The 11659-nt window shown below is 44.3% G+C and overlaps 1 protein-coding gene across 1 annotated transcript; it reads left to right on the forward strand.

Moving 5' to 3' along the window:
• Nucleotides 1-2853: 2853 nt before the first annotated feature.
• Nucleotides 2854-11163, forward strand: Ccn3 (cellular communication network factor 3). Its single transcript, XM_028871923.2, has 5 exons — nucleotides 2854-3204; nucleotides 3339-3564; nucleotides 4975-5226; nucleotides 6226-6440; nucleotides 9663-11163. Exons 1-5 carry the CDS (start codon nucleotides 3121-3123, stop codon nucleotides 9957-9959), a joined length of 1074 nt encoding a protein of 357 aa, XP_028727756.1. The 5' UTR covers nucleotides 2854-3120; the 3' UTR covers nucleotides 9960-11163.
• The last annotated feature ends 496 nt before the right edge of the window (nucleotides 11164-11659 follow it).

Genomic DNA, 11659 nt, shown 5'->3' on the forward strand with positions numbered 1-11659 from the left:
AGAAAATTCTCAACAAAAGAATCTCAAATGATCGAAAGATATTTAAGGAATTGCTCAACACCCTTAGTCACCAGGGAAATGCAAATCAAAATGACTCTGAGATACCATCTTACACCTGTCAGAATAGTCAAAAACTTTTTATAATCATGAGAAAGTTAATGAAATAGCATCTCACATACAAAAAGTAAGGAAGGTTCTCCAAGTGCATTCTGGGTAGGAGTACTGACTGATAAGTAATGAGGTTGCATTAGATACAGAAAATGCAGACAAGAGCCTCTGGTGTCAAATATGGAAGGAGGGAAAGTGAAGAGAGAAAGAGATGAAGAAGGAAAAAGATAACCAAAGTTGAAGCTTCTAACCCCATACCACGTGGGCTGGCTGCCTAACCCAGTAACTCAGTAAGACTTTCTCATAAGGACTCCCTTCCCAGCGACTTCAGTTCTCGCAGCATCTAAATTATAAAGTGATGTAAAAGACCAACAAGCCATACCTGGCTGGCTCCAAGGACAACACAAAGCCTGATGTCCCTTGGGTACTGCCAGATGGTCTTGTCTTCAGTGTATAGTTATTTCAATTTCAGGGTCTTCATTCCACCCTGCTTAGCAGATCATAGAACAGAGGTGTATTGTTTTGCTTGTCAAATCCACTCTCTTCCTAAAGAACAGCCCCCTTCTCCCAAGAAACTGCCTCTGCTTTCTCTGCCAATCATTCATGTTAACTAACAACACACCTCACCTTCTCATCACACCTCACCTTCTCAGATGAGCCCAGATGGATTCCTGGATCCTTATTCCTCAGTTTCCCTAAATTGAGTCTAATGAATAGGGATGTGGCCATAAAAATCAGAGACTTGGAAGGATCGGGTCTCTCTTTATGTGAGTGTTTCTCAACCTGTGTGTCATGACCCCAGAGGGGTCACATATTAGACAGTTCCATTACAATCCATAACAGTAGCTAAATTACAGTTCTGAAGTAGCAGCAAAAATGATTTTACGGTTGGGGGTCACCACAACGTGAGGAACTGTATTAAAGGGTCGCAGTGTTAGAAAGATTGAGAACCACTGATTTGGAGGGAAGAAACTGGCCTATGTTGTCACAACACAGAGAAGCTGTGAGGGCTGTTAAAGAGACTTGGTCTTGACCGCTTTCAAGACCCTGGGACCAAGTTGCACTAATCCCGTTCAGTTACTATGGAAACATCACAGCATCTTTCTAACAAAACCCTCCTTCAGGCAAAACTCATTCAAATTTGGTTTCTCTCGTTCACCAGCAGGAGTCCCAGCAGCAGGGACAGCCATTTCCACCTTCTTCCCCTCCGCACCCTTTCCTAGAGTCAGCTCAACCTGGTGCTGCCCCGCTTGTCCTCATCCCTTCTTAGTCTACCCATACTTAGGGAGCATGGCCAACACTCTTGCCCCCACTCCCCACTAGCTCTGCTCCTACTTGCTTTCCCCAAAGCTGGCCTCCGTTTTATCACACACTCAGCCTACCAAGAACCACCAAGAAGAGGGGCAAGTGTCAAGCCCAAGAATCTGTAATTTGGGAAAGCATACAGCCTAATGGTCTCTGATGTGCAGCCGGCTGGAGCCATCCCCAAGCCAGGTGACGCATGAAGCCTATTAACCTGACAAGTACATGAATGCCCCCAATCGGATGTGCGAATTAGCTCTCCCACCTCTGTGTAAACGTTGAGTGCGTCTCAAAGAAAGCAGAATTGCTGCTGTTGGAGTGAATCCGGTTAGTTTCCAGCTGTTAAAAAAAAAAAAAAAATACCATGAAGGCGATGGAAGTGACTTTGCCATCTTGGAGCATTGTAGAAACAGCCCAGCTTCACGAGACATGCTGCCACTGGTCTCCCCGCTGTGGAAGGTCAGTCATGTAGGGGCAGTTTGTTTCTTTGTAAAGTCTAGAGTTCCATCACAGGACTACATAATTTTTCTCACAAAGTGTCTTTCTGAAGTAGCTATTCTCAACGGGGCTGGGCATAGTTTTCTCGGGGGCAATGTTGATGTACAGGGGAAAAACCTGTTTTAAATCGGTCACACAGAGTCACCTTTGATGGAGTGAAACCAGCTCTTTCTTTGTCACTAGAGACGGCAAGCATAGCACAGCAGCCCACCTTTTCTTTCCTTTTTGCAATGAATACCAGGTTGGAGAGCTATTGTTCTGTTAAGTCTAGCAAAAAAACCTTCTCAATTCATCGGGGCATCGTGCGCAACCCAGTAAGGCTTTCATAGGACCTTGGACTCTTTGAAGTGGTTTTATATTTGGTGCGATACGGCAGGTGTTTCAAGGCTTTTCCTTTACCACAAAACGTTTCCCCCTCCTCTCTTTATTGGTATTTCATTGTTTGGTGTTTATTTCTACCAAGCATGTGGAACTTGGGTCTAAAAATCTTTGCAAATCTTGGAATGATTACAATCAGAAGAATTTAACCATTTGGGCCAATAGCATCCCCCACTCTGACAGAGCGTGTGGTGTGTGTGTGTGTGTGTGTGTGTGTGTGTGTGTGTGTGTGTGTGCGTCCTTTCTTCATCCCCACCCCCGTCAACACATTTCAAAGAGTGCCCTAATAAACGGTGACAAACTTGCATGTGCTTCCCTTATGACTAAACTTCTGGGCCTCTGGCCAATCCCTGCCCTGCTCATATGGCCCCAAACTTCAGGCATCCCAGTCAGGAGCTCCTCCTTTGTAGCCCTGGTTCTTGAACAGCGAGGGCGGAGGGAGTAGCGGTGTCTTCGTCCTGGGGGAAGGTGAAACAACTACTCAGAGGAAGAGGGCGTTTCCTTCCCACGAGCTGTTGCTGGCTCTAGGTCTTGGCCTCGGGGCTCCACCCTGCCCCTCCCGGTGCTCTGGGAAAAGCCAGTCGCCACACACAGGCACATGCAGACCCGGCGCCACGCCCTGAGGAGAGCAGCTTTGGGGCCCATCACCATGGCAACAGCGGAGCTCCTTCCACTTCTCCACCCAGCTGACTCCCCCCACCCCTCCCAGCGCAGCCAACCCGCTTGTGCGCGTCCCGGGAGCGCGCTATAAAACCTTGCACGGGTGGCGCTCGCTGCTCAGCTTGACCTGAGTGAAGGGGCAGTCCCCATTTCCAGCCCCTGACAGCCTTAGCAATGCGGAGCATGCAGACCATGAGCACCTTCCTGCGAAAGCCATGCTTCTGCCTAGGCTTCCTGCTCTTCCATCTCATAAATCAAGTAAGTAGCGCACGCTTAAGATGCCCCCGGTTACTTGGTCCTCCTGGACTGCCCCTAATCGGTCTCGGGCTCACTCTGCCTTAGCTTGTCCCTGATAACCAGGGTTCCTTTTCTTATCTTGCCTCTCTTCCTAGGCGTCTGCAAGTCAGCGCTGCCCATCTTCGTGCCCGCTCCAGTGCCCTACTACACCGCCGACCTGCGCCCCCGGGGTGCGCTCGGTGCTGGATGGCTGCTCCTGCTGTCTGGTGTGCGCCCGCCAGCGCGGAGAGAGCTGCTCGGAGCTGAAGCCCTGCGACCAGAGCAGTGGCCTCTACTGTGACCGCAGCGCAGACCCCAGCAACCAGACTGGCATATGCATGGGTAATCCTGTCCGCCCTGCCTGCTGTCAGCGAAGCTGTTCCCTCCCTTTGCCCTCGTCTTCCCTTTCCCCGGAGAGAACTAAGCGAAAACATTTGTAGCAATAGTACAGTACAGTAAGTGACATGTAAGGAGAGCTTACTGCGGAGCAGGCATCAGACTGAAAGGAAACATACTCAGCGCAGGTACATCACTTGCCGCCTAGAGAGGGGACGAAAGCAGAGTGTAAGGGCCAGGGAAGTCATTTTATTTGGCCATTTCCAAGGGAACACTTAGAGTCATAGAAGTATGAGCTTACTCATAGGTCTCCAGTTCCCCCGACTGTCGCCCTGCACATTTGTTTTCACACCTGTAATTGTCCTACTTGAGCCAAAGCAATTCCTGTCTCCTGGGAGGACTAAGTCACTCCCGGCTGGGCTGCAGTAAAATATAATGCAGGCAACGAGCCAATGCAGGCTCATGTAAATCAATGGGAGATCAATTTCCCACGAGGTCCACGGCTGTAATAGGGTCAGTCAGCCCTACCTCCCTGTGGTACGAGTTTGAAATGAGTCTTCTCTTTTTTTTTTTTCCCTCCAAGCTAGTGGTGACTTCCTGTGCTCCAGTGCCAAGAACTCTTAATGCCCTTCCCAATCTGACCAGTGAAACCATTGGGTTTAAAATCCTAAACTACTGCAGAAGGCGAATCAAAGCCGGTTCTGGAGAAGTGATGTTGTCTTTGGAGATAGGATCTCCGGAGTATGACCTTACCATTTGTCCTTGCCTTTGTTCTGTCTTAGAAATGGGAGGCAGAGGCAGGTGGATCTCTGTGAGTTTGAGGCTAGCCTTGTCTACAGAGTGAGATCCAGGAAAGGCACAAAGCTACACAGAGAAACCCTGTCTCAAAAAAACAAAAAGAAAGAAAGAAAGAAAGAAAGAAAGAAAGAAAGAAAGAAAGAAAGAAAGAAAGAAAGAAAGAAAGAAAGAAAGAAAGAAAGAAACGAGATTATTTCAGAGTAGGAGATGTGGCAAGGAAGTAGAGATGTATTAGAAGCCATCAGTTAGTCAGATCATGTATATTGGCAGTGTCCAGAGTCCACCTCTTTGCCTATCATTAGAACTAGGTGAAGAAAAAGATTGGTGCCTCCTCCTGTTCTGGAAGCATCAAAACACATTTCTCCTTGAGATGTATAAGTCACTCACCTGAAATAGAAAAGAAACAACTTCTAATCATGTCCCGGCAATCCAGTTTAACTGTTCTTCTTTCTCTCTCTCCTCTCTCTCTTTCTCCCCCTTCTCTCTCCCCTCTCTCCTCTCTCCCTCCCTCCCCCATCTCTGTCTCTCTGTCTCTCTCTCTCCTCTCTCCCTCCCTCCTCTCTTTCTCTCTCTCTCTCTCTCTCCCCCCCCCTCTGCCTTCCTTCCTGAATATTCCAGTTCTAGAGGGAGACAACTGTGTGTTCGATGGCGTCATCTACCGCAGCGGAGAGAAGTTTGAACCAAACTGTCAATACCACTGCACCTGCAGAGATGGGCAGATTGGCTGCGTGCCCCGCTGCCAGCTGGATGTGCTGCTGCCGGGTCCAGACTGCCCAGCTCCAAGAAAAGTTGCAGTGCCTGGAGAGTGCTGTGAAAAGTGGACCTGTGGCCCAAATGAGCAGGGGACCCTGGGAGGCCTGGCCCTTCCAGGTGAGGAACTCAGCAGACGTAGGGGAGTAAGGGTAAATGTAGTCATAAAGCAGGCATGGCTCTGAGTTTGGGATGGGAAGCCGGCTAGCTTCTGGCCATTCTCTTGTGAATTTCAGGTGGCCCCCACGGAGATCAAATGCATCATTTATTTAAGTCTGAGCTAGATTGCAGAAATATCCACACAGCTTCTCTTTTAAAGGGGCCTGATGGAGTCAGTCATTTTTGTTTAATTTTTACCTTCTTGGGTAGGTATTCTTTGACTATTTCTCCTGACTGGCTCTTAGTAAAAACTTCTTTTCTGGAATTTTTATTTGGCTGTCTCTACCTACTCACCAAAATTAAAATGCAACGTTGGGGAAATAGCTTAATTAGTAAACTGATTGCAATGCAAGTGTGAGGACCTTACTTGCAACCCCAGGACCCTTAAAAAAAAAAAAAAACACCCTGTTTGTAATCCTAATGCTGAGGAGGCAGAGATCTGCAGGTGACTTGAGTCCACTGGCCAGCTGGACTAACCTAATCAATTAGCCCAAGATTTCAGTAAATGAGTTCCTGAGGAACAACCTTTGAAGTAAATCTGTACACATGTGTATACATACACATACATGTACACCCTCAAACACATGGACACACACACACACACCTGAATATATACACAAAAAATTAAATTGTCAGCATGACCTTCCTGTATACCAAATCACGTGTTGAAAACATTCAGCTTATGATGCAATATGGTCCTATATTCATATAATTACTAAGTTTCTATGACAAGTTGTCCTAAGCATCTTAGGGTCAAGTGAATAAAGAATTCCTGATATCCTGTATTGTGCCTTCCCTGTTTGTTAGGGGTTTACAAATAAACCTAGTTCTGTGCTCTGCATGAACTGGTATATGTTAGCTACAGAATTAAAATCCATTGTCTAATGTTGTCTGGCAGGGGGTCAACACTTATTGATTCCCCACATTTTGCTCAAATAACTGGATTTATGCCTTCGGTAGCCTACAGACCAGAAGCCACCGTAGGAGTCGAAGTCTCTGACTCCAGTGTCAACTGCATCGAGCAGACCACAGAGTGGAGCGCATGTTCTAAGAGCTGTGGGATGGGCTTGTCCACCCGGGTCACCAACAGGAATCGCCAGTGTGAGATGGTAAAGCAGACTCGTCTCTGTATGGTTCGGCCTTGTGAACAAGAGCCCAAGCAACCGACAGACAAGGTAAGAGTCTAGAGGAAGCCTGCCACTTTTACAGCTGTTAGAGGTCTCCTTGAAGCCTGACCTTCAGAAAGTCATTGTCACACTAGTGAAAAATCTGCTCGAGCTGAGCTTCCACCCAAAGGGCAGGGAGCATCCTGAATCAAAACTGTACTTTCTATCTTTCATTTTTAATCTACATAAATGCCCCCCCTCAAGCAACTCACAGAAGCTCTACAAACAAATGGGAAAGGCCACACACTTCTAATACTTCCTCCAAATTAGGATGCTTGAGTAAATCCCATCCCACGCCTGGAGGGAAATAAAATAGCTCTTCGGTCGTCAAATGCTGACTTTAGCAAGGTTAGTTTTTTTGTTTTTTTTTTTAAATAAATCAGGTACAAGCTATAGGAAGGAGGAGAATAGAGGCTATGTCTGCTTGGTTCATCTTAAGTCACCAGATCCTACTGTGCACCCTGGAACATACTGTCTACACAATAAACAGCTGTCAGGACATGCCTGAAGGGGTGTCTGGGAGTTACCAACAATATTTTTAAAAGCCTGGTAGAAGTAGTACCCTTGCCAGAGTAAGGCAACACGAGCCAAATGAAACAACATATTTCTTTCCTTTTTCCTTCTTTTGTGTGTGGGGGAGGGGAGGGGCTTGGAATTATGTCAACACAGTATGTTGATTCTGGGTATAAGGTGTGCAGCTCAAGAGGCCTAATTGGTTCCTGATGACATAAGAGGTCTTGTTACAGAACTGGATCAGATAAATGTAATATCAGATTTCACTATTACATAGATCCACATATCAGCCTGAGGCCAAAATAGAACAGCCCTTAGAAACTCAAGCTCTGTGTATCTCTACTCTGAAGCAGTATCATATAATGTTTAAGGGGACAACACTAGACCTGTTCAGCCTGGCTTTAAATCCTTTCAACATGACTTAGCTAGCTGTGTGATATTGGGGCAATTTATTTTCAATTATTCCCCCAGAGAGTGTGACCATTGAAAATATCTCTTGCTGGGTATAGTGGCACACATCTTCAATCCCAGCACCCAGGAGACAGAGGCAGGCAGATCTTTGTGAGTTTGAGGCCAGCCTGATATATATAGAGAGTTCCAAGAAAGGCAGGACTACATAGAAAGACCTTGCCACAAAAAAAAAAGAAAAGAAAGAAGAAAGGAAGGAAGGAAGGGAGAGAGGGAGGAAGGGAGAGAGGGAGGAAGGGAGGAAGGGAAGAAGAGAAAACATCTACCTTGAGGTTGTCATAAGGATTAAACAAAATGGATTTGCAAACTGTGGGACATAGATCAAATATTCTGTTAATTTTAGCCATCAAAGACTTAAATTTTTTCCCTACCACTAAAACAGGAGTCTGTTGTGATCTCACTGGTTATGTGGCTGTCCAGCTATAGGATTTTAGAGACATAATTACCTCAACTTTGAGTTCCTTCTGCAAATTTTGAAAGAACACTTAGAAACACCTTTTCTCCAAAATTATACCCTAGAAATGTACCTCCTGACACTTTAGGAGACATATGTGTAGCTTCACAATGAATGTTCACCCACATAAGCAGTCACACATTTACTTACACACACACACACACACACACACACACACACACACACACACACTCACACACACACACACATACACACACACACATACACACACACACACTCACACACACTCACACACACACACACTCACACACTCACACACACACACACTCACACACACACACTCACACACACTCACACACACACACACTCACACACTCACACACACACTCACACACACACACTCACACACACACTCACACACTCACACACACACTCACACACATACACACACACAATTTGCAGCAAAGTTGCTCCCTTTGGCTTTCAATGGCCATAGAATAGAATATATCCTAAACATTAGCTACAAAAAAGGAGAAATAGGCCCTGTAATATCTTCATGAACATGGTTACTTCTTTGTTAAAGAAGGCCTTTTTACACAACACTTCTAGAATTTGGTCTTTTGTATCATTCCCTTGCAAAATCAGTGTTTCTTTTAACTTAACACCTCACGTCATATTGGGAAATCCTATACTTAAGGTGTTTATATGATGTGCTTGTTTTATACAGGTTCTGGATATGTGTTTGGAATGTAGAACTAGATCCTTGTTTCTAGGGTTTCTTAAGTCTATGACTGAGGATCCTATTGTGTAGTCCCCCAGGTAAACAGCAGCATCTGCAGATTCATGGGCCTCGTATCATATGTGCTAACTCTGGTTGTAGGAAGAACAGTCGTGTTCTAACAAACCACCAGGGTGATGCTGGTGTGCACGAGGGTCTGAGAGCTACTGACATGAAGGGATTCCTAATCATCACCCCACATACCATGAGCCTCACCCAGGAAAGTGTGCAGTGGAAAATTGTGGCAAATTCAAAGTGGAGTAGGAAATAAAAGTCATTTGTTGGCTTATTTAATGAAACTTGGATGGTTTCTTTATTATCTGAACTGGTAGGATATTGAATAAACTCTCCACCCAATTCAGTTTCATAGAAAGAATCTTAAATTTCACTGTCCTAGAATTTCCAAGGTCACAATGTATTAGAAGGAACTGGCTTTGCATCAGACAAATTCCAGTGCTTGATATTTTCTGATCATTTCAGTCCTTTGAGACTCTGCTTTTCAAATAAAATTAGGTTGGTTGTGTCTTGTATTAACAGTTATTCCTTTTGTGAATGAATGTTGTTGAAGTTAAATGAATTGATGCCTAGAAAGTCTTTTAAACATGAATAGACTTTAATAATGCCACATTTAGTCCCTCTTTCAATAACACCAAAGAATGTATTTAGCTAAATAAAATAATGGCTTTAAATGAGAAAGATTCTTTCTTCCTCATGTTCACAACCTCAAAGACAAAGGGGCATTCTGCATATTTAGCATTATGTTCAAATTCTAGGCAGAAGAGAACATGAGTGTAAGAGAGGAGTAAGAATTGTCCAAAAGGCAGAGGATTGTCCAGAATTATTGGATTGGTGTTATTATTAGTTAAATATTATTACGAGTTCCTACGTACTCTAGGGAAACAACTGATTTTTAGCTGACAAGATTGTCCAACTAAAGTTAATGATTTATTTAAAAAGATGAAAGAACAAAGGACGCTAGGTGGGCAGGATTACTGCTAAAGTGGTCCTTCAGAAGAACTGCAGGATTTCCACTCAGTAATTTTTTTTTCTTTCTTAGAAAGGTAAAAAGTGTCTCCGCACCAAGAAGTCCCTGAAAGCCATCCACCTGCAGTTCAAGAACTGCACTAGCCTGCATACCTATAAGCCCAGGTTCTGTGGGGTCTGCAGCGATGGTCGGTGCTGCACCCCCCACAACACCAAAACCATCCAGGTGGAGTTTCAGTGCTCCCCCGGGCAAACCATCAAGAAACCAGTCATGGTCATCGGGACCTGCACCTGTCACTCCAACTGCCCTCAGAACAACGAGGCCTTCCTCCAGGAGCTGGAGCTGAAGACCAGCAGAGGAGACATGTAACAGGTGTCCAAGGAAGCTTGAAGATGGAGGCAAACTGTTGCTGCTGCATGACCCAGCATCACCTGAATATAAGAAACATAATGAAGGAGTGTCCCATGTATGTTTCTGTGATCACATGAGGTCATTTATATTTGTCTTTTTTAATGGAAGGTGTTCCAAATGTAAACTTGGAATTGAGGTAAGCACAGGATATGGCTTAAGGATGTCTTGCTTTCCTGTGCTGTTTATAGCAAGTGTAAATTTGTATAAATTTAAGTCAGATAGGTGATGTAATCTGTTGAATGTGTCACATTACACTCATTTTCTGTGCACCAGTTCAACCCCAATAAATGTCACAGAAATGAATGACACAGTGAAATCTAAGCTCACCTTGGCCATGTACATATATCTATCACCATATACTGACGTTGACTTGAGGGATCTCTACTGAGCTCTTTTGGGATAGGTCAACTCTGCACTCCCAAGTCTAAGATGAAAAGCTACATGCAGCTCTTGCTCATGAAGTTCAGAGACTAATTTTCTACTTAGTGGTAAAAAATGTGCTGTATCTACAGCAGTGGAATGTCTGTTAATTAAGTGGGACTGATGTCATGAACTTTCTCCATCATAGACAAACTGACTCCTTTCTAATCGAAAGAAGCTGAACCAAAAACTCCCAGTGCAGAGATGACTGGGCCTCTCAGGCCATCATTTGTACCCTGAAGGCTGCTGAGGCTCATTCCTTCATAATCCAGCAGGGATTCTCTCATACTTACACAGTACACTGAGGCTCAAGCCACCTAATTACAATCTCTGATGACTTTCAAATGTGCTTTTAGTGCAATTTAGAGGAGGAAAGGCAGAAGCTGCAAATTTTATGAGAGCTTAAAGTTACTGAAGACCTGCTTAAAATACATCCTCTGGTCATAATTATGAAAATACAAGATATGCATGAGTACGTATGTGTGTCTAGTAGATGAAGATCACCAAATGTGCTGCAAAATACAATTTGTACAACCCTCTAATGTCACCACACATGATCAACTTTTGTCCTTAAAGTATTTATAAAAATATAAATTATACATTTTGTAAAATATTCTTCTTAATTTCTCTAGTTGTCAGACACAACTTTTAAAAATACGATGTTATCAGTGCGTGACTCTGGTATTAGTTTCGTGTTACAAGTTTAATGTTGTTTACTGAAAATAAAAATCCATGAATTAAATAGGACATCAGCCAGTAGCATCTATTGAAAGCAAAGTGGATATTTTGTGATGAGCTCATAACTCTTTATCAGAAGGAAATGAAAGACAGCTTTTATTGTGTTCCGTGATCACCATTCCCAAAGTCTCAAAGATTCTCTGTGCCATTTGCTCAGACCGTTATCTTCGACCCCGGTCATTTTCCAGATGGCCCCCCTCATCCTTATACACTGATATCTTAATTTGCTGTCTGAGGATCAATCTTCACTTCTCTGACTCGCTTATCAAATTAACGGACATCCCAGCCTCCATTCCCATTACCCAGGTGAAATCATTAGTATTCTCTTGATCAGTTTGCACTAAATGTCCAGAAAAACATACAGTTACCCATCCATCAGCACTGTACCAAGGGATGCGGCCAACTATGACCGAAGAGATTAGGGCAAACAAAGGTTACTTTGTAGCTAATTTCTACCATGAGGTTGGCCTAGATTGGTTGCATAGGTAACAACTATATTT

Source organism: Peromyscus leucopus, chromosome 20 (genome assembly GCF_004664715.2).
Source record: "Peromyscus leucopus breed LL Stock chromosome 20, UCI_PerLeu_2.1, whole genome shotgun sequence".
Classification (NCBI taxonomy): Eukaryota; Metazoa; Chordata; class Mammalia; order Rodentia; family Cricetidae; genus Peromyscus; species Peromyscus leucopus.